The 26,022-nt window shown below is 39.5% G+C and overlaps 1 protein-coding gene across 22 annotated transcripts in view; it reads right to left on the reverse strand.

Annotated features, from left to right (window-relative positions):
• The window catches only part of SAMD12 (sterile alpha motif domain containing 12), a 430,023-nt gene that overhangs the window by 244,260 nt on the left and 159,741 nt on the right, over positions 1-26,022 (reverse strand). For 15 of the 22 annotated variants that reach the window (XM_058275949.1, XM_058275944.2, XM_058275943.2 and 12 more), the window contains one exon: positions 11,976-12,105. In XM_058275949.1, coding sequence (XP_058131932.1) covers positions 11,976-12,105 — 130 coding nt within the window. The remainder of the gene's footprint in view (positions 1-11,975; positions 12,106-26,022) is intronic. The other 7 variants (XM_058275954.2, XM_058275946.2, XM_058275950.2 and 4 more) reach the window with 1 other exon arrangement.

The raw sequence follows: 26,022 nt of genomic DNA on the forward strand, positions 1-26,022 counted from the left end.
AGTAATATCGTTTGACTTTTAAAAAGCCTAGTTACTAGAATAATATCTTAGGAATATTCAATGCTAAGCATATGTTTGGGAGGTGGTTTGACATTTACAAAAGTCATTACAAGTAAAAAATGAATTGGGTAAGGCAAAATTTTGGTGGGCTAGGGAAAATGAAAGCAGACTGTAGGTTTTAAGCCAAAATTAGAAAAATAAGATAATCTTAATGAAAACAAAAAGTAACTAACTAGACACACATTTATATAGGTCTTTATCATTTGCAAAGTTCTTTCTATGGCCTCCTTTGCTTCACATAAACCACGAAGCTTGGTATGGAGTTCATACAGATATATACCAATAATAAAAACAACAACAACTAATATTAACTTTGTAATGTACACATGCTATTATTACACTTAAGAGAGGGAAACAAACTTGCAGAGTTCACACACAAGTAGTAATCGGCGCATGCTTTTTCTAATCTTCCATAACTATCAAAGATATGAAGCTTGCCAGGAATATCCTAAACTCTTAATGTAACACTACCCTAAAGTTAATGTGAGAATTGAAAAATATATCTAATTAGAATCTCAATTGAGAACATGGGAGTCAGAACACACAATCTCCTAAAATGATGCCGGCTAAGACGTCTTGACGGCAGTTGTATTTAATCAAAGATGCCACAGGATCTTACATATAACCCCACATGGGTGGGCTTCAAGTTCCTCCATTAATAACATGACATCAGGGTCATAGCCATAAATGACAGCATCTGAAGGAAGACAGTGATTGGCTCACTTAGCTGACTGTCTCTAAAAGAGCGTAATTTCTTTTTTTTATTTTTATTTTTTTATTTTTTTTATTTTTTTATTTTTTATTGACTTTATAATAATATTACATTAAAAATATATATGTGAGGTCCCATTCAACCCCACCCCCCCACCCCCCTCTCCCCCCCCCCAACAACACTCGTTCCCATCATCATGACACATCCATTGGATTTGGTAAGTACATCTTTGGGCACCTCTGCACCTCATATACATTGGTTCACATCATGGCCCATACTCTCCTCTATTCCATCAAGTGGGCCCTGTGAGGATTTACAATGTCCGGTGATTACCTCTGAAGCACCATCCAGGGCAGCTCCATGTCCCGAAGACGCCTCCACCTCTCATCTCTTCCTGCCTTTCCCCATACCCTTTGTCCATTATGTCCACTTTTCCCAATCCAATGCCACCTCTTCTATGTGGACATTGGATTGGTTGTGTCCATTGCACCTCTATGTCAAGAGGAGGGTCAGATTCCACCTGGATGCTGGATGCAATCCTCCCATTTTCAGTTGTAATCACTCTAGGCTCCATGGTGTGGTGGTTGTCCTTCTTCAACTCCATCTTAGCTGAGTGTGGTAAGTCCAATAAATCAGATTGTAGGTGCTGGAGTCTGTTGAGGCTCAGGATCTGGCTATCACATTGTCAGTCCAGAGATTCAAATCCCCTAAATATATCTTAAACCCCAACATTAACTGCACCTCCAGCACATTAGCATGAAAGTCTTATGAAGGGAGATCCCATCTGAGTCCAGATTCATCACACATAAACACCATTTCCAAAGAGGGGCCATCTGCCCTGGTAGTTAACCCCATCGGCCATGACCATAACTCCCATGGGTCTCTTTAGCCCTCAAAGGAACCAATATCTGGGGGTTGTATCTGCTTTATCTGTCTCTCTGACTCTGAAGAGCGTAATTTCTAACCCCCCAATAAAGTGTAGTTACAGAGACTCTGCCCATGCAACCTGAGGTTCCGTAAGGACAGGAAATCTGATTGGACAGGAGGGGAGCACATGGTATGTAAATTTGAAAACAGTGAATGGGAGCAAAGCCAAGGGGAGGGGATCTCCAATTTTGCGATGTGACTTCAGTACTTTACCAAAACGTACAAATCAAAACTGAGTAATTACAGTCTTCAGTAAAAAAAAGGAAATCAAATGGAAACTGGAGCTAGAGTGTAAATATGGATATAACAAAACAGATTAGGACTAATAAACTTAATTTTTCTGATAGAATAAGAAGCTCAGCATTCAAAGTAAGCAGAGACGTTAGACCTTAGGTCATATCTGATTAAGTCTCATGTGACATTCCTCTTAGGGATCCTGACAGGTAGAATAGAGAGGAAAAAACAGAATGAAAAACTGGATCTGGTAGAAAGAAAGGAAGTATTAGACTGAGTCCAATGCTATAAAACATTCATTCTGCTCCTAAAATTAGGAGTAGAAAAACACACTAGTTAAAAGGGCAGCTTGCCCATTTCAGGCGCCCACTCTGATTACCTCCATCTAAGTGAGGCAATGAGCTGGATTTTTTTTTTTTTTAATAAGAATGAATTGCCTGTTCTCTTATAGAACTGACCTAGCTTTTAACATTTTCTAGTAATCAAAGTAGCTATTGGCCTCACACAAATCATTTCAGCTCTGGGACTAAAAATTGTCACTACCAAGCTTCAGTGGATCTGTGGTACAGTTCCTTTACTTCCCCCAAGCTGATGGTGATGTGGGCTATGGGTGGAAGGCTCTTTGTCTCTTCAGAGATAACTAAGTTGTTTGACTTGTGGGTGTGGAACGGTAAGAGGCTGCAGTCCTGCTCTTAGGGACCAGCAGGCTCCAGTCCCAGGAAATGTTTAACAAAGCAAGGGCTATAAACTTTAAGTATTTAGGGGAAATGCAAAAACCAAGGCTTATCTAAAATGTCTGGAGTCCTTGCTAAAAGCTTACCTAAAATGTGAAAGAGATATATGCTAATTGAAGCCTATTGAGAACTGAAACAAAGGGACCATTTGGCCTTTCCTCTCTGTATAAAAGACGTTTGAAAATCTTGTTCGGGGCTCGGGATTCAAACTGAAAGCTCCCGAGTCCGGCCGGCCGTCAATAAACCATTTTTCCTTCTCAAAATCATTCCTGAGTCCTGGCCTCTCTATACTCAAATAATTGAACTTCTCTTAAATTCCACAACAATGGTTGATAATATATCCCAGGAACAAGGGAAGAGTAGCCACCATGAAACCCTCCCTGATACTTCTCCCTAACAAGGTCTGACCATCAGGGTAAGGACTTTTGCCAGAGGACAAGTCTGAAAACTTATCCGAGCTGGTAGAAAGGAATTTTGTCATACTCAAGCTTGCTCCAGCCCTCCCACCTAATCTAAACAATGTGTGAATAAATAAATGTCATAGTCAACTGGACTTTGAGGAAATAGACTGGGCATGTTCTAGGCAGGGAGAGAGGCAGAAGCAGAAGGCAATACCCCAGAGATACAGGCCCATTAAAAGACTCAGACTTGGAAAATTAGGCAATGTTCCTTCCCTATAACCTACCACCACACTAACAAGCCTCCAGTAATGAGGATAATGAATTACACCTCAGTTTCTGTGAGGAGCAGTAAAAAGGGAAGCCTCAAAGCCGAGAGTGGAGGAAAAAATAAGCCCACTAGAGGAATTTGAATCTTTGTAGGTGACTATAGCGACAACAAACATTAAACACAGTTCAGCTCATGGCAAAAGTAACATAAATCCTTACACTTAAAACCAATTTACCTCATTTCTTATATAACATGTCCAGCTTTCAACAAAAAATTACAATGCATGCTAAGAGGCAGGAAAAACTATAGTCTGCAGAGACAAAGCAGGCAGAGCCAGACTTAGATATGACACAGATGTTGGAATTATCAGACAGGGAACTGAAAGTAACTATGACTAATAAGTTAATGGCTCAAATGGGACAAGTAGACAATGTACAAGGACAGGTAAGTAATGAAAGCAAGCAGAGAAATGAAACTCTAAGGAATAATCAAAAGTAAATGCTAAAAATAAAAAAACACTAAGAGAAATAAAGAATGCCTTTGATGGGATCATCAATAGACTCAACAGAGCCAAGGAAAGAATATAACAACTTGAAGATCAGGTCAATAGAAACTACTCAAACTGAAAGGCAAAGAGTAAAAAGAATAAAAATAATGAAGGAGAACATTCTACAACAGTGGGGCAATGTCAAGAGATATAAATTATGAATAATTGGAAGACCAGAAGGAGAAGAACAAACAGAAGTAATTCAAGTAATAATTGCCAAGAATGCTTCAAAATTAATGAAACATATCAAACCACAGATCCAAGCAGCTCAGAGAACATTAAGCACATTAAATGCCAAAACAATCACACCTAGCATATCACTGAAACTACAAAAAAAGAAAGAACAAAGATAAACCGTTGAAGGAAGCCAGAATAAAAAAGAATGCAATGCTGGCAGACCTGCCCTGCAGGAAATACTAAGAGAAGTTCTGTAGGCAGAAGGAAAATTATATATTTCAGAAACTTGTAAATACATAAAGGATGATTTTCAGAAAAGGAATGAATCAAGGTAAAATAAATCCTTTCATTTTTATTTTAATTGATGTAAAAGAACTGTTTAGAGCAATAATAGCAATAATGCATTGGGTTTAATTGCATACATACAAGTAAAATATATAACAGCAATGACACCAGAGATGGGAGGGAGGAATTGGAAGTACTCTAAGATACCTGCACTCTTCATGAAGCAGCTATTGCATTATTTGAAGGTGGTCTTTGATTATTTAAAAATGTATATTGTTAACTCTAGGGAAATCACTAAAAAGTTTTATAAACAGTATAAATGGTATGTCAAGAGAGGTTATATAAATGAAACCATATAAAATGCTCAGTCAGTTAAAACCAGAGAATGCAGTAAAAAGTGGGAAAAAAAAGAATAAATGCAATGAATGGAAAACAGAAAGACGGTAGATTTTAATTCAGCTACATCAATAACCACTTCAAATGCGAATGGTCTTATCCACCAGTTAAAAGACAGATTGCCAGTTTAGATATAAAGACAAAAGAAAGAAAAAGACCCAACTATAGACTGTCTGCAAGAAGCACATTTTAAATATAAAGACTTAGAAAGATTAAAAGTGTTAGAGAAAGATGTAGTGGTAAATTCAGATAAGCAGAACTTAGAACAGGGAAAATTATTAGGAATAGAGACATTACATAATGATAAAGGGGTGAAGTCTTCAAGTCAACAGTCCCAAACATGGATACACATAACAACAAAGCATCAAAATACATGAAACAAACACTAATTGAGCTAAAAGGAGAAACAAACAAACCCAGATTATAGTTGGAAATTTCAACATCACTTTCTTGGTAACTCAGAGATCAAGCAGAAAGAAAAATCCCTAAATATATATAGATGATCCGAATAGCACTATCAACCAACTTTATCTCATTGACAGTTACATATCCTCCAACCAAAAGCAACAGAATATACATTATTCTCAAAAGACGCAAAAAATTATTGAAAAATCTAATATCCATTTGGGATAAAACTCTCAGTCAATTAGGCTTAAAACTGCTTCATAAAGAGGATCTGTGAAAATCCTGCAGCTAACATCATCCTTAATGGTGACAGACTGAATGTTTTTCCTTTACATCTGGAACAGGGTAAGGAAATCTGCACTTACCACTTCAATTAAATATTGAACATCCTGGCCAATGAAATAAAGAACATATAAACAAGAAAAAATAAAGAAGATATACAGATTGGAAAGGAAGAAATTAAACATTTTCCCATTGCTGACATGAATGTTTATATAGAAAATCCTAAGTAAACCACAAAGAAAAAAATCCTTCAAGAACTACTAGCTTAAGGGACAGAGAAGACAAGATTAACACACGAAAGCCAATTGCCTGTCTATACTAACAAAAAATTGAAAAATGAAATTTTAAAAAACTACCAAGAAACAAAATTTAAGAATAAATCAAAGACATGCAAGACCTCTACACATAAATCTATAAAATTTTGCTGAAATATTAAAGATCTATATGAATGGCAAGATATACTATGTTTGTGCATCAGAAGACTCAGTATAGAAATGTCTATTCTCCCAATCAAATAAAAATCACAACCAAAATTTTAGCAGAACTTTTACAGAAATTGCAAAGTTGATTCTAAAATTTATATGGTAAGGCAAAGAAATTAGAATAAGAAAAATTTAGAGAAAGAGCAAATTTATAGAACTTAACCTACTTAATGTCGTGATTCCATAAAATTACACGACTTAAGACAATATGGTACTGGACTGAAGATAGACCTTTGGATAAATAGCACAGAACAGAAAGCCCAGAAATAGGTGCATATACATACATACATACATACATATATATATATGTATATAAATTTATATACATATATATATATAATCAGATAATTTCCAACAAGTGGACTAAAGCAGTTCAGTGGGAGAAATGCCCAACTTTTCAATGAATGGTACTGGAACAACTGGATAGCCATAAAGAATTAATGGACTTCCATTCTTCCTCACACCATACACAAAAAGGTGCCTGGTACACTGTTAGAACTCCACAAACATTGGCTCTCATCACTGTTATTGGTGTATATTTGGTGAATTGGTGAGCATCTGATGAATACCACTATGTACTAAGGAATATGCTCATTACAATGAGATAGAAAAGCTGAGCATCATAAGTTCTGAGACTATCAGACTGGAAGGGACCTTCTTCCAGCTCCTATTTTGGATGTGAATAAATGTTATTATTGGAAAATTTATGGAAAAACAACTCAAACTCCAATGATGTCAGGAACTTTATTATGTAAATATAAAGTGACACTCAGGTTTCAATAAAAAGTACAGAGCAGTTCACATGAAAGAGAAATGTAAGAAAAGGCAAAGATAGAGATAAGTAGAACATAACACCCAGAGGGTAAAGCAATAAAAACAAGAAAATGTGCAGATGAGGCAATAAGGCAGTTAAACATGCCGACACTTTATTTGGCTATACTGGAGTCTACACAGTAGTAGTCCCATAGGTACATCACATAGAGTAATTATGCCACTTCTTCTGACACTTGTTAACTACACACCCCATTGGGCTCTACAGGGAACTCTAACCATAATAAAAACTCAGGAAGAATTCAGCAGAAGGGAAAAAGGGTGGAAGGAGTTGGAGAAATAGCACTGAAGGGAACAGCAGGAACTCACAAAACAACACTCCAAGGGTCTGAAAAAGACAAAGTGGTTTCCCTTTATTCAACAGCATAAACAGAACTGCCAAATTTCAGGATGCTACTCTCAGTGGAATAGTTTTAAAAGGGGGAAGAAGTATAAATGGGCAGTGGTTGATGCACGAAAAGGACCAGGAATATTCATCTATTTTGTAGGAGAGCATTTAGAAATACGACAAATCAATACTGACCCTTGCAGGGGCTACTCATATGCTCTCCTTATTTCAAAATCAGCTAAAGGATTCCCATTTCTGCCTCACTAAGTAGACTCCACAGAAACCTTTTATACACTCAAAATAGCCTTTTGAAAATATGTTTTATATTCTGGGGAGCCCTGAGTGCTTCGCCCATGAAAACAAGTCTTTAAAGTTGGCAAGGGAAAGGGGCCTTCGCAGATGGAGGATGTGAAGCCTAACAAGGTGAGGTGACTTTAGTAACCACAATAGGAAAAATACCAGGCGCAGCTAGGAGCTGAAATCTCTTCAAACCTGAACAGATTCTTAACTGCGCATAAAAGACAATCTGAAAGTTTCCTATGAGCTTGCACCTGGCCCCAGTAGAGTCTTCTCATCAGCATTCCAAGCCAGACCTAAGAAAGCAAGAAAAAGACTCTTGCAAGCACAGAAAAATAGACATTTTTCCCCTTGAAGCCTCATCTGATGATCTCAGGTGTTCTAACCAGCTTATTCCTTTTTAAGAGCACTTCTACAGAGAATTAACATTAGCAGGTTCTCTTCTGATGAAACACATCTGCCACCAAATAGCAGGTGCCTTCTGGACACAATGAAATTGTTAGAAATTCTAATCAGAAATTTGCAGAATGCAATGAATGTTGGTGAGTTAACATGTATCTAAAGGGGAGTGGATGTAGCTCAAGTGGTTGAGTGCCTGCTTCTTATTTACAAGGTCCTGGGATCAATCCCCAGTACCTCTTAAAGAAAAATATCCAGTTTTCTCAGACTTTGGAGAAACTGCGGGAAAAGCCTGTTTACAAGTTAGTAACTTTCAAAAAAACGCATCAGGAAAATGTTAATCTAGAGGAACTGTATGCTAAAATATAAATAAATTTTTTAAACTGATGTTAAAGGATACTTTTCAAATACAGTTAAAACCATGATTTTCAAACAAATACAAAAAATAAACTCATGTTCAAGGTTTTAGTTAACACATTAATGAAGCAACTGGTAAGATGTTACAACGAGTTCAAAGGAGAATCCTAAAAGCAGATACATTTTTAGGGCAGGAAGATTGAAATGAATGTATAAATTGGAGACAAAACCCTCCTTTTCCAAAGTAGCCAGAAAGAAATCAATTTGAACCTCTGTGGGACAGGATTTACATGTCTATAGATCAGAATCATTTCAGTTATATACAAGTGAAATAGCTTCCCTCAAATCAGAAACAAGATAATCTGGAAGGGTGAAGGGCATGCTATTGACAACACATAGTTTTCTAGGGAAGAACAAATTTTTCCCTGCATAGATCTGTGACTGTTTTGTTTGCTGTTATATTCCCAAGACCTGGTTCATGGTGGATGCACCATAAACACTAAACGAATAAACACCTACGTTTTCAAGCCTTGAGCTAGGTCCTCCACATGTACCATCCCATTTAGTCTTCCCAAGAACCCTTTAAGATAAATAGTATTCTTATTTACTGATGAGAAACTGAGGCTCAGAGATGTTAATGTGTGTATTAAATTATGTAGTTATGATGATCAAAGACTAGGGGTACAGAGAAGGGGGAAGGGGTTGACCTGGTCTTGTGATTTGAAAGCCCATCTTTTGTTTTCCTTCTTTCCATTTAATATATCCTTTTTATTTATCAACACTGCAGCATCTCCTTTTTAAAAAGGGGCATTTATATGTTATATCATGACATTTCCTTGGTGAGCATAATATTGGAGATCCTTGCTTTAAGAAAGAAATGAACAGCAGCACTTGGGAGACTTAAGCACAAATGAGAGACACACGAATGATCTTTACTGCAGCCTTGAAAATTAGCACAGGATATTTACAAGCCCAGGATTTAAAAAAACATTTTTTTTTTTTTAATGCACTACTTTCCCAGTTTCCAGTATAACAAAGATAGATGAATTCGACACTGTGTGGGTGTTGTTTTGTTTTCACAGAAATCAACATGGCACTTAGGAAACCTCATCAACTCGCCTTCACCAAACGCTCACGGTACTTGTGAACTACCTTCACAGCAACACCCTGAGGTAGGCACTATGAACTTCTCATACCACCGGTGAAATAGCAGAAGTGCACAGAGTAAATGTTACAAAATCACACAGCTAAGCTGCAGCTCTGGGCTCAGAACCGATACTGGTAACCACTGCCGTGTCCTCTCTAAATCACCCTATTGTCTACAAACCTATTGATGTTTGCTCTATTGTCACTTGCCTGATTTTTACAACTCTGTTTGTCCTACTTATCACAATCTCCAAAGGTACTGGGACTCCAACAGCCTTTAGCATTGGGAGGTAACTGCAGGATGGCTAAGATTGGAAACTATTCTGGCTACTTGCCATTGTGATCCTTTGGGCACTTTACATCCACCCTTAGAGAGGCAGTCTTAGAGAGTGGTCTTCTGAGACCACCTTAGAGAGTGGTCTTCTGAGACCTCGAATAGGTGAATGTCAAAAAGATGTGGACCTACTGTTAATCTGAAATCATTCTCTCTGTTCCCTAACCCTTAATAATCCCTTGTTTTCTTTTCTTGCTAGGAAATAGGCTACCCTTAGAATGAATCAACAGTACATTTTTAGACCTCCAGATGAGTCTTGGTTTGAGTGCAACAATGTTGTATAGAGGATGCCAATAAATGGTTACACTTTGTGATTAACATAATATTTCATTTACTCTTCATGGCAACTCTCTACGATAGGTACTTTTATGGCTATTTTGGAGACAAGGAAGTGGGGTTAAATATCTAACCCAGTTTAAGCACCTTGCCCAAGATTCCAAGGAGGACACGAATTGCCAATGGCAGAAATGTTTCATTAAGACCAAGTATGCCAGTAAAAGTGACATTACAGCTGTATGAAACACATACCTCATCCTCCTACCCCTGTTCATGTTACTAGCAGAAAACTTTGGGAGTGGTACATTTTCCAATAAGCACTGAAGCATGATATCTTCAATTCTGAGAAGTATGATACTCACACTCTTCAAATCTTTAAAAGATCTTGATAATTCTTAACTCTAATAAAAGGTAACGCTGGTTTCGAATAAGATCATGGGAAAAGCTTTGCCACTGCTATGGCAGAGGTATCAAAAAGATATTTAATATTCATTATGTAATGAAGGCTACAGGAATCAGGCAAGTAGTTGCTGATTGATTACTTTTTTGGAGTAGGATAACTGACCTTATATGGACTTACTTATATTCTTAAGGGAGGAACTAAGGAATGAAATTTAGATACTTGGATTCTAAGCTAAGCTGCTAAACTACCTTCAGATTTCAGGAATTTCATCCAAAAGGGTCATTACCTCTAGTTGGGAGAGTGGGGAAGTGCGTAAGGGCCCATTTTTATACTTAAGTTAGGAGGTTTTCACTCTCTTATTAGTTAACTCAGTTTGAGCTACAGTGGGTAGGTTCCTTGTATATTCAGACATCTTAGGCTTAGTCAGCTGGAACTACGATAATCTAGCTCAGCATTCTTTAAACATTATTTAGGGCTAGAACACTTTTTCCAAATCAAGTTTCCTGTATGATTCAAATACGTAAAACAGACATCTGAAGTGAGCTGCTTTGGTCAACCCACCTCTGCCCAAAGCACTCCCCTAACCCCTCTTTGGCAGATGCCAGTGCATCCCAGGGCTCTGTGGACACCATTTTGAGAACTGCCAATCAAGTCCTTATCTAGGAGGTGAAGTGATTTGCCCCAGATCTCACAGCTACAAAGTCAAGACCGAACACATACATATACGTTGCTTAACATGTCCCTTTCCAAAATAAAAGGAGTGGAGAGAAGAATTTGAGGTTAGGACTTCTTGGGTTAGAATGAGTTTGGAAAAAGTCCTGCATCTAGAGTGGGCTATCTCAATGTCAAGTCACTTTCCTACTCAGAGCCTCAGTTTCCTCTTAGAAAAAGGGAGGTTGAGGACTGGAATCAGGGCTTCTCAACCCATTTTTTCCCCCTGAAGCCACACAATTTTGGTTCCTCAGTCCTGTCTTTCGTTGCTGTGGTTGTGAAGGAGGAAGGAAGAGGTGCTGTCCACAGACAAAGGGACTCTCGGGTGGGAGAGCAGGTGGTGAGGTCTGGGAAAGACTTGTTTTTCTGCTGGGTTGCCCCTAGTGAGCATATTCCCTTGATCTCCATCTCCTCCACCCTTCTTGAGAGACATCATCCAAAGGGCCTTTACAGTTCATTACACTTCCAAGTGCTTCCTGACCACCACAATGTAATACCCAAGTACCCTTGATCTCACAGAGTTTTAACTTGTGCTCTGAAGGTATTCATCTCAAGGACAATGAGTTAGTATTATAAGATTTCATTTTAGATGTGGAGACAAGCTATTTCACCTGTGTTTTCTTGTTTAGAAACCATTCCTACTTAGAAGATCCACTTTCCTATTCTGTAAGCAAGGTATTATAATTTGAAAGAAATTCCACCCTCTCTTTTTGGTACATTCTTATTTTTCTCTAGGATTCCCCAAACGCTTAACCTGATTCCTACATACTTTTATATTGGACATTCAAAACCACATAAGAACCACTTGTATTTGTTTAGTTAGCATGGCTCATACAGATCTGGAACTTACAACCCCTTTAAAGTAAACCCATGCCAGAAAACTTCAGCAGGAAAATGCTGTTTCATTGTAAGGGTGTGGGAAAGGCCATCAAGGATGGGGAGAGGGAAGGGGAGTGAAATATTCTGGATACTGCATACTTTACCAGTTATGTCATGCTGTTTGAATGACTCACTGTAGATTTGATACTGATTTGGACAATGTTTCTTCAACCACTTGCAGACATCCTGCTGGGTCCACAGAGCAACTGGTTTTGACAGCTTCACCGTAGCAGACTATAAATAAAGAAAGAAAAGGAGGTCTGTTACTGTCGGCCCCATGCCTGGGAAGGCATCACTGTTAAAAGTCCTACAGCATTCAAGCCACAGGCTGGTTCGCCTGAAGATAATTACCTGGCTCTTGTCCTTCTTATAACCTCTGCAGACCTTTTCAATACTACTGCAAATGAGTACGAAAGGTCCAGCTGGAGGCAGTCTTGAAAATTGCAACTATCCTTGAGTTATCCTCTCTACTTGGAAACAGACCTAAAAAGTAGTGTTTTTAGAGGACTGCTCTAACAAGACAAATGGAGTGGCTAAGCAATTAAGTTTTAGGGCAAATAGCTGCTCCCAAGTGGCTTTTCTCTGAATTCCAAAAGGTGTCCACTACTTCTTGTTGTCTTCTGACATCTCTAGAGCCTAGCCCAACACTGGCAGGTGCTAGTAATTATTTTAGGAATGAATGTTATAGGATTTAGATACCTGCATACTAAAAAAATGCAGGTCAGCCTAGGGACTAAGCAGTCCCATAAGCTCTAGAAATATTAGTTACAACACAGTAGAGAAGCAAAAAGTCAATACCACCAGCATGTGGGGAATCAGGATAAGATAATGGGTTAATGCTTAGGTAGCTCCAAGTAGGCAAAGTATTATTGTCCACTGGATTGTTCATGGATGTGTTCATGGGAAAAAACCCAAAGGTGCAAAAGATCCAGCCTTTGACAAATGATAAGTTACAAATATATTAATTAACAAGCATTGCCCCTGTGCCAGACATTGATCTCCCTCCTGGATTCCAGGAACTTGGTTTAGGCTACATAAAAGCTTAGCTACTGATAAAAGTGTTTATTTACTTATTTTTTATGATTCTGAATCAGTGTTTGCCAAAAAAAAAAAAGTAGGGCTATAACACTGATAGTTCTTCAAAAGATCTTGGGTGGTACACTGTCCTTCTAACAGGTATCAATCTCTTTTTACTTCTCTGTCAGTTGAAGGCAAGAGGAAAGTCTCAATTTGGGGTGATTGTCTTTAACAACTCTCTAACACCCGCTAACTAATGTCTTTTTGTCAAAAAGACAGCTTCATTCAGCCTTGGAATCTCCAATGGAAAACATATCTAACACTTAATTCTTTTGCTTTACTTTTAATGTTTTTAAGCTTACTCTTATGTTATGGCAAGTGAAACAGTTTCATAAATTTTACACTCTGTAGTAATATATAGTTTGCTTTGACAACAAATTTGAGTAAAAAAGCAGTGCGTTGATTTCAAGAAAAAATTATGTAAACAATGGTAAAGATGGTAATAAAATTAGTGGAAGAAATACACAAGGGATCCAAGTTTGGAAAACAGTGGTAGGGGTTATTTTTTATTGATATGTTTCCAGTTGGATGATTCTTTGGACAATTACTTTTTAAAAAAATCACAAATAACATGACTTTTACTTTATATTGTAATTTTTTTTCTTTCACTCTTACTAAATGTGGTCGATTGTATCTTGCCAAGATGATACCCATACACGTGTACACACACCCCTCTCATTCTACATGGTTTTCCTTCCATGTGACAAATATTCCTTGCACTGGTATTTGGGGGTCTACAGTCCTCGACCTGGAATCTGGGCAGGGTATGCGACTGTTCTACCCAACACTGATCACCGGGCACAGGAACACACACACTTTCCATGACTCCCGCTGCCAGCTGAGCCCCAGACACCACGTTGCAGAGACAAGTCATCTCTGCTGTGCCCTGAGTGAATTCCTCAACCACAGAATCCCCAAACAATAGAAATAGCTGTCTTTCGTCACTACGTTTTGAGGTTTTGTTTTGCAACCCTAGTAACTGAAATCCCAAGTTACAAGCTTGGTAAGAACAGAGGCAACTTTGTGCTCCCCAGAGTTTCTAGCTTATGATAGATGTCCTATGTATCTGCAATGAGTAAGGGGTTAAATGAATGCAATGAAACAATCTTCACTCTTATTATTTAATCAGCAGTGACTTCTGAGCCCTGCTCCTGCTGCTCCCCCTCCTCTGTGTCCTGTGCTTACGTGGCTCCTGATCAAACCCCTCTCATCTGCTGCCCTGCATCCCTGCCAGCCATTTTCCCACTAACCTCTTTGTGAAACGGTATTGATTGCTTTCCTAATTTTGATGAGAGAGGAGGACCTCAGGCAGGGAGGGTGCAAATGAGTAAATGTTTTTGTTTTTTTGACTTGTCATCACCTTCTTTCCTTTGCATAATTAGGAAACTAGAATTTTGGATCCTTTTGCTAGAAATGCATTTACCACTGCTTCACAAGTCAGCACCTTTGAATCTGGCTTTTTCCTGCTCTAAAAATTTTCCTTCAGAATAGCTGAATGAGTTTATAGCTGACACATCATTACCCCTGAAACTCCCTGTAAGTTTCCTGCAAGTAAAGCTAATCACATCTTTTGAAAACTCATAAACCAGTTAGAGAATGCAGTAAATGAGGACGGGAAAAACAAGAGGGTGAAGTTGCTTATACATCAATACATTAAACCTGTTCCTTTCTGAAAGGCTGTTCTTTAAGGTGCTCATTTCCTACAAAACAGACTACCCTCGGTGCCACCAGGCTTCAGATAGAGATTTATCCAAATATGCCAAGACAACTCATGATACATTCTTATCAGCCCACTGTGTATCCCTTTGTTAGACATTTTCAGCATACTTCAAGGGTTCTGCAGCAAATGCTCAGGGAACTCCTCAGCTTCTCCTCCAGAAAAAACTTTTTATTTTTAGTGCGGTGCATTTGTTACAATTGATAAAACACATTTTGGAGCATTGCCACTAAGCGTAGATTATAGTTTACATTGGAGTTTACACTCTCTCCCACACAATTCTGTAAGTTATGATTCGATATATAAACTTGTATCTGTTATTGCAATGTCATTCAGAACAATTTCCAGTCCCGAAATTGTCCCCATATTACACCTGCTTTTCCCTCCCCTCAGAAGCTCCAGTGTCCACTGCGTCAACATCAATGATAAAGCAGTATCACTTGTTTGGAAAGCAGAAATCCCAAAACTTTAGGCATGGAGTTTTAAGATTGTATGAACCTACAAGGATATGGCTCCACGTAAACCGGTATAACAAATACAATACGGGGCAGGAATAACGATTCTTTACATTAATATGTGTTGTTTCTCTTCTTAAACAGATGGTGATATAAGTATTGGCCCCACTTAGCTGATTTTTAGCTGACATAAGTGGGGTTTATTTCTAAATTTAATATTGGTTTGCTACACACTAAACTTATTAACAGCCACCATGAGTCTAGTTCCCCCAGCCTGCTGTGCCTTTGATTCTGAGAGCTGACTTTGGTTTCTTCTGCCTGAAATTCTCTTTTATAGCACCCCCACTTACTTTTCCTTCCATCATGATTGTCCCCCACCTCCCTGCTGTCACCATACTTCTGTTTGGGGAGTGAAGTACTGTAACCTAATGCCTTTAAAAAGCTTAAACTTTACTTCTCTTTGCAACTTGAAACAACAAGCAGCATATGTTAAACTTACATCCATCTATTTAACACATCGCTCCACTAAGGTCTGAAGAGGAGATACAAGTTGTTAAATCTTTACAGCTCCAAACTTGTTATTCTGCCCCCTTTAAAGCCCTCCTTCCTTTCCTCTGCCACTCAACTTTTTTTTTTTTTTACATCCATCTCTAGATGATGATTTTCTCTGATACCCAATGGTGTCTTTTTCACAGAAGGAGCCTAAACCTAAATAATAATGGTTCAGCATTTCACATTTACTCTGAAGAATAAATTAATAAGGAAGAAAAATCCTGCCCAAAGGTAAACATTAAAAAAACATTTGCCCCCTTTCTCCATGTTTATGTCTACCACATCCCACTCTGGATTTACAACTGTATAGACAAGTTTGGTTTGCTTTGCTGCCCTGAAAGAGGCCCTAGGCAGTTTATTATCTTAACCCCTACAGCATGGTGACATCACACCTAATTTTAGGCATTTCCATTCTGAATTGGTCCTGGCCTTGCTATCGACAAACTGAAAGCGCATTTCAGACGTCTTTAGTTTCTCTCTCACAGGCAGACCTCACTTTATGCAAGAGACATTCTCCTAGGGGGAAAGGTTGTTTAAAAATTATACTGGTTTTCTTTTTGCAAATGAATTACTATTTTATCTTTACACCATAATTTCGGCTGTGTTTTACAGTAATTTCTGATTTGTGTTTAAGAAGAAAGAATTCTTAAGCATTCAGTTTTAAAGTTCTCCATGATAAATTTAAGCCTTTCCTGCTAAGTAAAAAAAACATGCTTTTAAGAAGTTTTATATTGAAAGCCCATATTGGAAAATTTGTTAGCTGAATTTTCTTTTGCAATTCAATTACGCCTTAATTTGTCTTGCAAATATTATATTTTCTTTTAATTTAGTGAGTTTTATTTTAGAAGAGAACACTGCATCTCTAACTACACAATGGCTGTACAAACTCTAAAGTAAGTAAGATTACATGAGAACTAGTTAGCTGGTGGTGAAAAGCAGAGAACAGATTGTTACATCCACTGGCAGGTCACAAAGTGGCCAAATAGAAAGTGGTGAATATATTCTCAGCATTTCATTATAAGCAAGTGTTTGCAAGCTCCAAGAGTTGCTCTCCTTCCTCCCTTACCATTCATCAATCATAATTCCTTTAGTTCCCAGCCCTCTCTTCTGTGGCTTCCATTGTGTCATCTTATTCAAAGTTGGAGGAGGAAGAGGAAGAGGAGAAACATACACATTAAACCATTGATATCTACCTTAGAAGCTTTTAGTTCGTTTACCCAAAAAGGGGCCTCTAAATATCAAGAAGGATTGGCTAAGTTCAAATACATAGCATTTGAATAAATTAATTTTTAAGTACTAATAATGTTCCCTTCTGCAACCCCAGCTCAATTTTTTCACGGGAGGAGGAGGTAAAAATTTGAAAAACAGCAGCTCTTCTATTATATTCTGTTTCCAGGGTAGCTTATGAAACTCACTTATTAACAGTCATTCTTAGGTTTAGGCCAACCTCTCTTATGATGGAGAAAGCTCCTAAATGTCATTCCTTCTAAAGCAAAGGCATCTCACTGCCAGAAAGTTTCCAGGTAAAAGACAAACTCATTTAATGAAAGATAATCAAACATTGTGTATATCACATTCCTCCATGTTTAATAAGCACTGCTTTAATATCACCTGGATCTTTTCATGCCTCCTACCTTGGGATGCTCCTATCAGCCCTAGGTAGCAATGACGGTAAAAAAAACTAAGGTAACTTTTCCAAGTATACAATGTGGCATCGTCAGTTTCAACTGTTCTTCAAATGGTACGAGTTTTAGACCTTTTACTTTCCAGTTTTCTCCACTAGACAGTTGAGCTTGTTAATATTTCCTTCCAAAGACATTATTCTAAAATGTGTTGACTACAAAATGAAATATTACTGAAGTCTAAATTTTATTATTATTGATCTGCTCCACTGGCTCATATTAAACTTAGATGATTCTAAAGCTTTGGGGCTTCTTCAAATGAACTAAGACAGTTAATACTATCTACAGATAAGAGTCACAGAAACAGAAGTTCAAGGTCCTCAATAACTTTTCCTTTATTACTTTTATTTATTTCTCTCCCTCCCCTGTTGTCTGCTCTCTGTGTCCATTCACTGTGTGTTCTTCTGCATCCACCTGTATTCTCATCAGGCGGCACCGGGAAACTGCATCTCTTTTTGTTGTGTGATCTTGCTGCATCAGCTGTCCATGTGAGCAGCACCACTCCTGGGCAGACTGCACTTTTTTTTCACATGGGGTGCACTCCTGGCACATGGGGCACCCCTACAAGGCATGCACGACAGCACTGCACAGAGACCAGCTCCCCACACAGGTCAGGAGGCCCTGGGGATCAAACCCTGGGCCCTCCATATGGTAGACAGATGCTCTAACAGTTGAGCCACGTCCGCTTCCCTCAATATTTTTTTAAAGATATATTTATTTCTTCCCCCTTCCCTACCCTCCTACCCCCCACTCCCCTATTGTCTGCTCTCTGTATCCATTTGCTGTGTGTTCTTCTCTGTCTGCTTGTGTCAGCAGCACCCGGAATGTGTGTCTCGTTTTTGTTGTGTCATATTGCTGCGTCAACTCTCCATGTGTGCAGCACCATTCCTGGGCAGGATGCACTTTTTTCACGCTGGGCGGCTCTCCTTACCGGGCGCACTCCTTGAGCGTGGGTCTCCCCTACGTGGGTGACACCCCTGCAGGGCATGGCTCTCCTTGAGCGCATCAGCACTGTGCATGGGCCAGCTCATCACACGGATCAGGAGTCCCTGGGTTTGAACCTTGGACCTCCCATGTGGTAGGCAGATACCCTATCTGTTAGTCCAAATTCGCTTCCCCCTCAATAACTTTTAAGAATTGTAAACGGGTCCTGGTATTAACATTTTTGAGAACCACTGCTCTAAGATATCATTGTGATAAGCCAATTGAAAGGAAAAAAGAAGACAAGTTGATATGATGTAATTTTCCCCTTAATTTGCCCATATCAAATTTTAGTGAATCACCTTTTTCTTTCCTAACTGTTCAGAACCACAGACAAAATCTGAATGTTTGAAGGAATCTAAGTTATCAGTTGGTTCAACTTTAAATCTAATACAAAGTCTACTTTAAGACATCTAAAAATGGTGGTTAGTAAACCTAACCTATTGTAAAAGTATCTGGATGTGTGTGTAAGTAAATGAGTATGTATCTAAATGATTTTACAAGGATACATAAAAACCAAATGTTAAACTCCTAATTGAAGATAACTGCTGTTTTTTTCCTGTCCTCTTTTTATTGAGATACCCAAAAGTCAGGAAAACACTGATCTAAATTCAAGACACTCCCTAAGGAGTCTCGGCATCAGAAAACTTATCTTGTGAAACAGACCATTCCATTGTCAAAAAGTTCTAACCATTAAAGTTCTTCCATATTGAAGCAAAGGTCTGATTTCCATCAAACTTCTTATTCTTGAGTCTTGCCTTTGGAGCAATTCAGAGTAAATCCCATTAACCACTGCACTGATCTCCCTTTCGCACATCCCATTAGTGCTCCCCATTGGGTCTTGTAGCAGTTTGATATTGCTTATGAATTCGAAAATAAGATATTGGATTATGTTTGCAAACTGGTCTGTCCCTCTGGGCATATTAGACTGGATTGGATTCAGAGGTTTCACTTTTACTTGATTAAATTATGGTTAAGGCTTTGATTGGGCCATGTCAGTAAGACACTGAGTCCCCACCTCCTTGGTGGGCGGGGACTTGCAGAGAAAACCAATGGCAGAGGAGACTTTGGAGTTTTGATCCTGGAGCCTGGGAAGAGAGATGAGCCATTTGCCTGATAATCTACAGCTGACTTTGTAGAGAGAACAGAGCAGTTGAGCCAGGAGAGGAATGAGCCCCAGGAGAAAGATGACTTATCCCAGCCTACAGCTGGGACCATGGAGCCAAGAGAGGAAGAGGGAGCCTGAACCCTTGCAGACATCAGCAGTCATCCTGCTCCAACATGTGGCAATAGACTTTGGTAAGGGAAGTAACTTTTACACTTTATGGCCTGGTAACTCTAAGTTTCTACCCATAAGTACCCTTTATAAAAGCCAACAGATTTCTGGTACTTTGCATCAGCACCCCTTTGGCTGACTAATATAGGTCTCATGATTTTTTATACTATGGTACATGGAGATGAATCCCAAATTGTATCTCCAGCCCAATCTTCTCCCCCAAGCTCCAGAATCATGTAACTGACTGCTTAGCAGTTCTGCTTGTGTATCTAATAGACATCTCAAACTCAACATGTCCAGAACTGACTTCCTGCTCTTCCCCTCAAAATTTCTCCATCTGCAGCCTTCTCTGTCTCATCTGAGAGCTACTCTATCTTCCTGTTGTGCAGGCCCCAATCATTGGATTTCTTTCTCTTATATTCCATATCTAATCCATCTAGACAACTTCAGGGGTTTGCCTTCAAACATATCCAGACTCCAATCTGTTTTCATCAGCACTGTTGCTAGGATCCCACTCAGAATCACCAACATGCTATACCCATAGAGTCTCCTGACAGGTCACTCTGCTTCTTCCCTTGCCCTCATTTTAAATCTTCAAAATTGCCTCCAAGACCCTACTAACCTCATCTTGTTCTACTCTTTTCCTAATACATTCGATCCAGCCACATAGGCCTCCTTGCTATTGCTCAAAAATGCCAGCTATGCCTACTTCTTATTTTGACTGGAATGCTCATCTAGATATCTACATGGCAGCTTTACCTTATTTCATGAAGAATTCCACTCTTTAGAGCAGTGCCTGGCATACAGCAAGCACTCAATTATTTGTTGAATGAACAAAAGAATTGTCTGGTCCATCATAATATATCACAGCTCCTTTGTCCTTTGAGTGGGTTCAAGTCCCAGTTATACTCTTGACAGTCCCAGGTTGAGACTAAAATAAGCCTTTCCTCCAATTAGGTTTCTCTTAAATTGTGTCAAAAACACAGAGGCATTCTAGCACCATAATTCTCAGCAAATAGCTCACATCCATGATCCTGTTTTATTTTTTTAATTGAAACAGAATGATATGAAACGAGCTTGGCATTTGGAACCATATACACCTGGATCGAAGGAGAGGTCTATATTCACTAGTGCTGCAAACTTGGGCAGGTCAAAATTTTCTAAACATGTTTTTTAATGCACTGGAAATAATACCTACCTTGTGGATTGTAGAAGGAATAGACAGGGTATATCTAAAGCACTTAAACAGTGCTTGTCGGGAAACGGACTTGGCCCAGTGGTTAGGGCGTCCATCTACCACATGGGAGGTCCACGGTTCAAGCCCCGGGCCTCCTTGACCCGTGTGCAGCTGGCCCATGTGCAGTGCTGATGCACTCAAGGAGTGCCCTGCCACGCAGGGGTGTCCCCCACTTAGGGGAGCCCCACGTGCAAGGAGTGCGCCCCATAAGGAGAGCCACCCAGCACGAAAGAACATGAAGCCTATCTAAGAATGGTGCCGCCCACATGAAGAGCTGACACAAGATGACGAAACAAAAAGAAACACAGATTCCCGTGCCGCTGACAACAGCAGAAGCAGACAAAGAAGAAAGATGCAGCAAATAGACACAGAGAACAGACAACCAGGGCGGGGGGTGGGGTGGGGGTGGGGAGGGGGTAGAAATAAATAACTAAATAAATCTTTCAAAAAAACAAAAAACAAAATAAAAAAAAACAGTGCTTGTCAAATATTTTGTATTTATTGATGTCTCATAAATAACATAAATATGCTCTTCTGCTAGACTCTCAAGCTTGATTTGGGGATGCAGTAGCTCAGTATAGGGAACACTGGCAGAGTCTTTGGAATCCATCTGACTTAAGTTGAAGTATAAGCACAGTGAGCTGACGTAGGTACAGTAAGCTAAGATTGTAAGAAAAAAAGAGTTGATAAGAAAGGAGGAGGATTAAGAGGCACTAGTGGTAAAGGAAGGCATGAGGGAATTCAGGAACAAGTTGAGAAAGTACGGAAAAAGAGAACATAAGAAAAGACAAAGATAAAGATACCAAATTAGGTGAGGCAAAGGGATGCTCCTTCTTATTTAGGCTGGGCTTTCTTGCAACTACACAAATATCACTTCCTGTCTTCCAAGGATATGTCATGGCACTGGTTTTTCTCTGATATGTAGAGTCAGTCCTTCCCTATCTCCAGGGACAGTAATGTACAAAGTGTCCTAATCTCACACCAAAGATACAGCTGAGATTCCTCAGGTACCTAACGGAGCTATTTATAAAGGCCTGCCATCCAGATGTGTAGACTCTACTGCTCACAAGTGTGAAGGGTTTGCCTGCATGCTGTGCTGGTAAGATCTGTGGCCTCCCCAGTGCATTCTGCTGAGCAAGAGGATTTCTAACAAAAAAACATCATAGAGGGAAAAACAGACGTGCACAGGCAGTCAGCAGGAAACAAGACGTCTCTGGCATCCCGGATGGCTCTGGTTATCAAGGCCTGCTCTTTCTATCAGCCCATATTGTGCAGCCTGTCAAGAGAAATACAGAAGGGAAGGATCACACTGCACTTTGTGTCTGTTCTGTCTTAGTACAGCAGGAAAACCTATCACTCATCCGCACAGATGAGCAGAGCCTATGGGAGATGCTGTGCACGCAAGGCACAAAGGCACACATACACTCTGAGCACGTACCATTATGGGTCAACCCCTGTGCAAACTTCAGATGAATGAAAGCATGACAAAGGCAAAAATGAAAGTGAACACAAACCATAAAAATGGTTGATCTTCATTTCATATTTCTACGACAATTCCCTCAAATAACAATGTGGCAGATTGATAACAAAATGTCCTTAGTAAAAAAAATTACTCTTGGCAATATGACTGGAGGTCCTCTCTGAAGACGTAACACTCTTTCCCCCCGTGGACCTGGGCTCATCCTGTACCTTGCTTTGATCAAAAGAATAGTATAGAGGTGATGACGGGACAGGTCTGAGCCAAGTTCAAAGTGCCACGTGTGCTCATGCACTCTTTCTTGCTTCTCCACAATTATCAAGAGAACAGACCCAGTGTAGGCTGCTGGAGGAAGACAGGTACAACAGGGCTGATTCAGCCCAGTTGCCTGAGCAGAGGTTCCAGAGCTGTGAGAAGCCCGGCCAGCCCGCAGCTGACTGCGGTTACATGAGCAAAACCGACCATCACAGCTCAAGCTGGCAGAACTGCCTACCAGACGTACACATTTGTGAGCAAAAAGAAGCACTTATTGTTGTATACTATTCAGGATGTGTACTTGTTAGGCACCATTACTCTGGCAGTAGAAAATTAGTGCAAATAAGTGCTACTGTTTACAGAACATTTCCTATGTGTTTCTCACCTTGCTAAGTACTTTCCATTCATCCTCTCATTGAATCCCCAAAACAATGGATTTGATACTATTACTCTTCTCATTTTACAGTGAGAAATGTGAAGCTCAGAAAGAATAAGTAACTTGCCCAAGATCAAGCATCTAGTGACAGAGCTGAGATTTGAACTCAAGTCTATCAAACTCCAAAGTCGGCATCTGTGTGTGCAGTTATTCCAAGACCACTTGCCCAGATCTGGCTTGGAAATGTGGCAGAAGTGCATATTAGTGTCATTCCAGAGATGATATTAGATACAATTTTCTGAACGCAGCATATGGGAAGGATTGTTTTAAGTGCTTTAGCTAAATCATCTCTAACTTTCCCAATATTTACTTCTAGTTTACAGAGAAATGGGTTTAGAGAGAGATTAAATAGCTCATCCAAGGTCATGCTGCTAGTGAACGTCAGAGCAACAGTCCAGGTCTGTAATTACACCCAACTGTGTGCTTCCCTCATGTTATCACTCTAGCTTGACAGCACACAGGAGAAAAATGAGCATCAGAGGTGGCAGCCCTCCTGCTGAGGTCCCCCGTGTTAGATTGCCTCCTATTCGAATAGATTAAGATCATTCTGATCAAAGGAAACCCTGCTTTTTTCCTGCCGAGGGTAACCCCAGGACAGAGTTGGGATGGGCCCCGTTATCTGACCCTGAGTTCAGGGCTCCTCCCACTTTTCCTTTTGTGGAAGGAGGCACATTTTCTGTACTGTTCTTTTCTAGAACTCCTATTAATAAATACTTAACCTCCTGGATTGAATATCTACATAAAAAATCCTCTCATCTATCATCTGTCTCTTTCTTCTACCTCAGGGGTCAGCAAACTGTGGTCCAGAGACCAAATCCAGCCTGTTGCCTGTTTTTGCTCAGCCTGTGAGCTAATAAGGTTTTTATATTTTCAAATGGTTGGAAAAAAATCAAAATGAGAATAATATTTCAAGACACATGAAAATTTTGTGAAATTCAACTTTCGGTGACAAACAGTAGTGTTTCTGGAATACAGCTGCCCCCATTCATTTATATGTTGTCTCTGGCTGCTTTTATGCTACATGGCAGAGTTGAGTAGTTGTGACAGAGACTGCATGTCCTGCAAAGCCAAAAACATTTATTATCTGGACCTGTACCAAAAGGGCTTGCCAACTCTTATTCTACATGGGGGGATATTTTTCTCAATGTCATCTGCTGAATCTTCTACTGAATTTTAAAATTTATTTCAAAAGTTGCATTTTAATTTCCAAGGACTGTCTTGTTCTTTGATATGTTCTTATTTCAAAGAATACAGGGCTTTTTTTTTTTTTTAATGGAGGCAGTAGTTTTTAATCATTCTAAATGAAAGTTTTTAAAAGGAGGGTAGTTTTCAAAAGTTCTCTTTGTGCATATTTGACTTTATCTGTAGCCTTCCTACAAATATCTGATTTATATCTTTTCCTCTTATTAGGCAGTGGAGTACGGACTGGATTTCTGTGTACTACATTGGGGTTATTGACTGAGTGGGCTAGTGTTCAGAGAGACCTCCAAATGCCACAAATGACTTTTCTTTTTTTTTTTCTCTCCCAGTGCTCATACCTACATACTAAGCTCTAGTTCATCATAGATAGTTTTAAAAATTCCTTTAAGAGCCAGACATTCTATTTTTTTGCTTGCGTTATAATTGGACAGTGGGCGAGGAAAAATGGTTCTTAGATAAACACTTCTTCAATTCGTTGGCATTTTCAGTCTTCTTTCTCACTCCTGTCCCCAGGCCTGGAGCATCTTTGGGATTTTACAGTCAAACTAACCCCAACTAACTGTCTCTGGGCTGAAACCCGCTCTGCATCCATTTTACTACTTGGTGTCCCTACCTAAATACTCCTGCTCTGCCCTACTGTCTCACCCCTACCCCACCCCCATCTATACTTATATTCCTTTACTATTATTTTCAAATTGTATTCAGTGGGAAGAGGAGATAAACATCTGTGCTCGGTTTGCCATCTTGTATAAGAGATCTCCACATTTATATCTAAAGTTATGATATATTTTATACAGACAAAATACATACATCCACATACATACACTGTATTCCACTGAAAAGTTATAATGTAATCATTCCCCTGTTGCTAGACATTTTGATAGTTTCCAGGTTTTTGCTACTATTTATTTTTACAAAACCCTGAGCCTCCACTTCCCCCCGTCTCGCTCCAGCTACTGGTTCATTTCTCTATTCTCTTCAGAGAAAATCATCTTGAAAGAGTTATCCAAGGTCACTGAATCTGTTTCAGCACCTGCCCCTGTCTCCTCACACTCCAGTCAGGCTTCCCTCTCCACTGTTCCCCTGAGCGCCCTCTTGTGGTGACCTCTGAGGAATTCATGCTGCTAATTCCAGAAGTTCTCAATCCACTCTTCCTGCTGCCTCTGGTCGCAATGGACACAATGGGACACACTGTCTTTTTGAAACCCTTTCTTCTTCTGGCTTCCCATACATCTCTTTCCATCACTGGCCACTCCTCCTCTCTCTTCCTCTCATCAGCCCTACGTGGGATACCTCAGGGTTTGGTGCTAGAACCCCTTCCACTCCGTATCAATACTCTCTCTTCTGGGGTAATTTCATCAAGTCCCCTTGGCTTTAAATACTGTCAATACGGCAATGACTCCTGAGTTTATACCTCTCTCTTCAACGTCTCCCTTCAACTTCTCACTACCTGAGATTTCCCTTGGATGTCCAACAGGTCTTTCAAAAATAACATGTCTAAAACAGAATTCATGATTTCCCTCAAATTTTCTTTTCCATCAGCTTTCCATATCTTGGTAGATCAGGACCAAAACCTCGATAATCACTTTTTCATTCCTTAACTTTCCATGGTCTCCACCCCTGCCACTCAAACACACACAATCCATCATATCAGGACTATCACTTGGAAACACTGCCAGAATCATCGACTTAGCTCTACTTCTATTCCTTCCAGTCCAGTCCAAAATGCAATCATTTATCATCCACACTCTGGAAATAACCTCCAAACTTTTACCCTTGCTCCCTACAATCTACTCCCCACAGCTC

The sequence above is a fragment of the Dasypus novemcinctus genome, chromosome 14, assembly GCF_030445035.2.
Source record: "Dasypus novemcinctus isolate mDasNov1 chromosome 14, mDasNov1.1.hap2, whole genome shotgun sequence".
NCBI classification, from domain to species: Eukaryota; Metazoa; Chordata; class Mammalia; order Cingulata; family Dasypodidae; genus Dasypus; species Dasypus novemcinctus.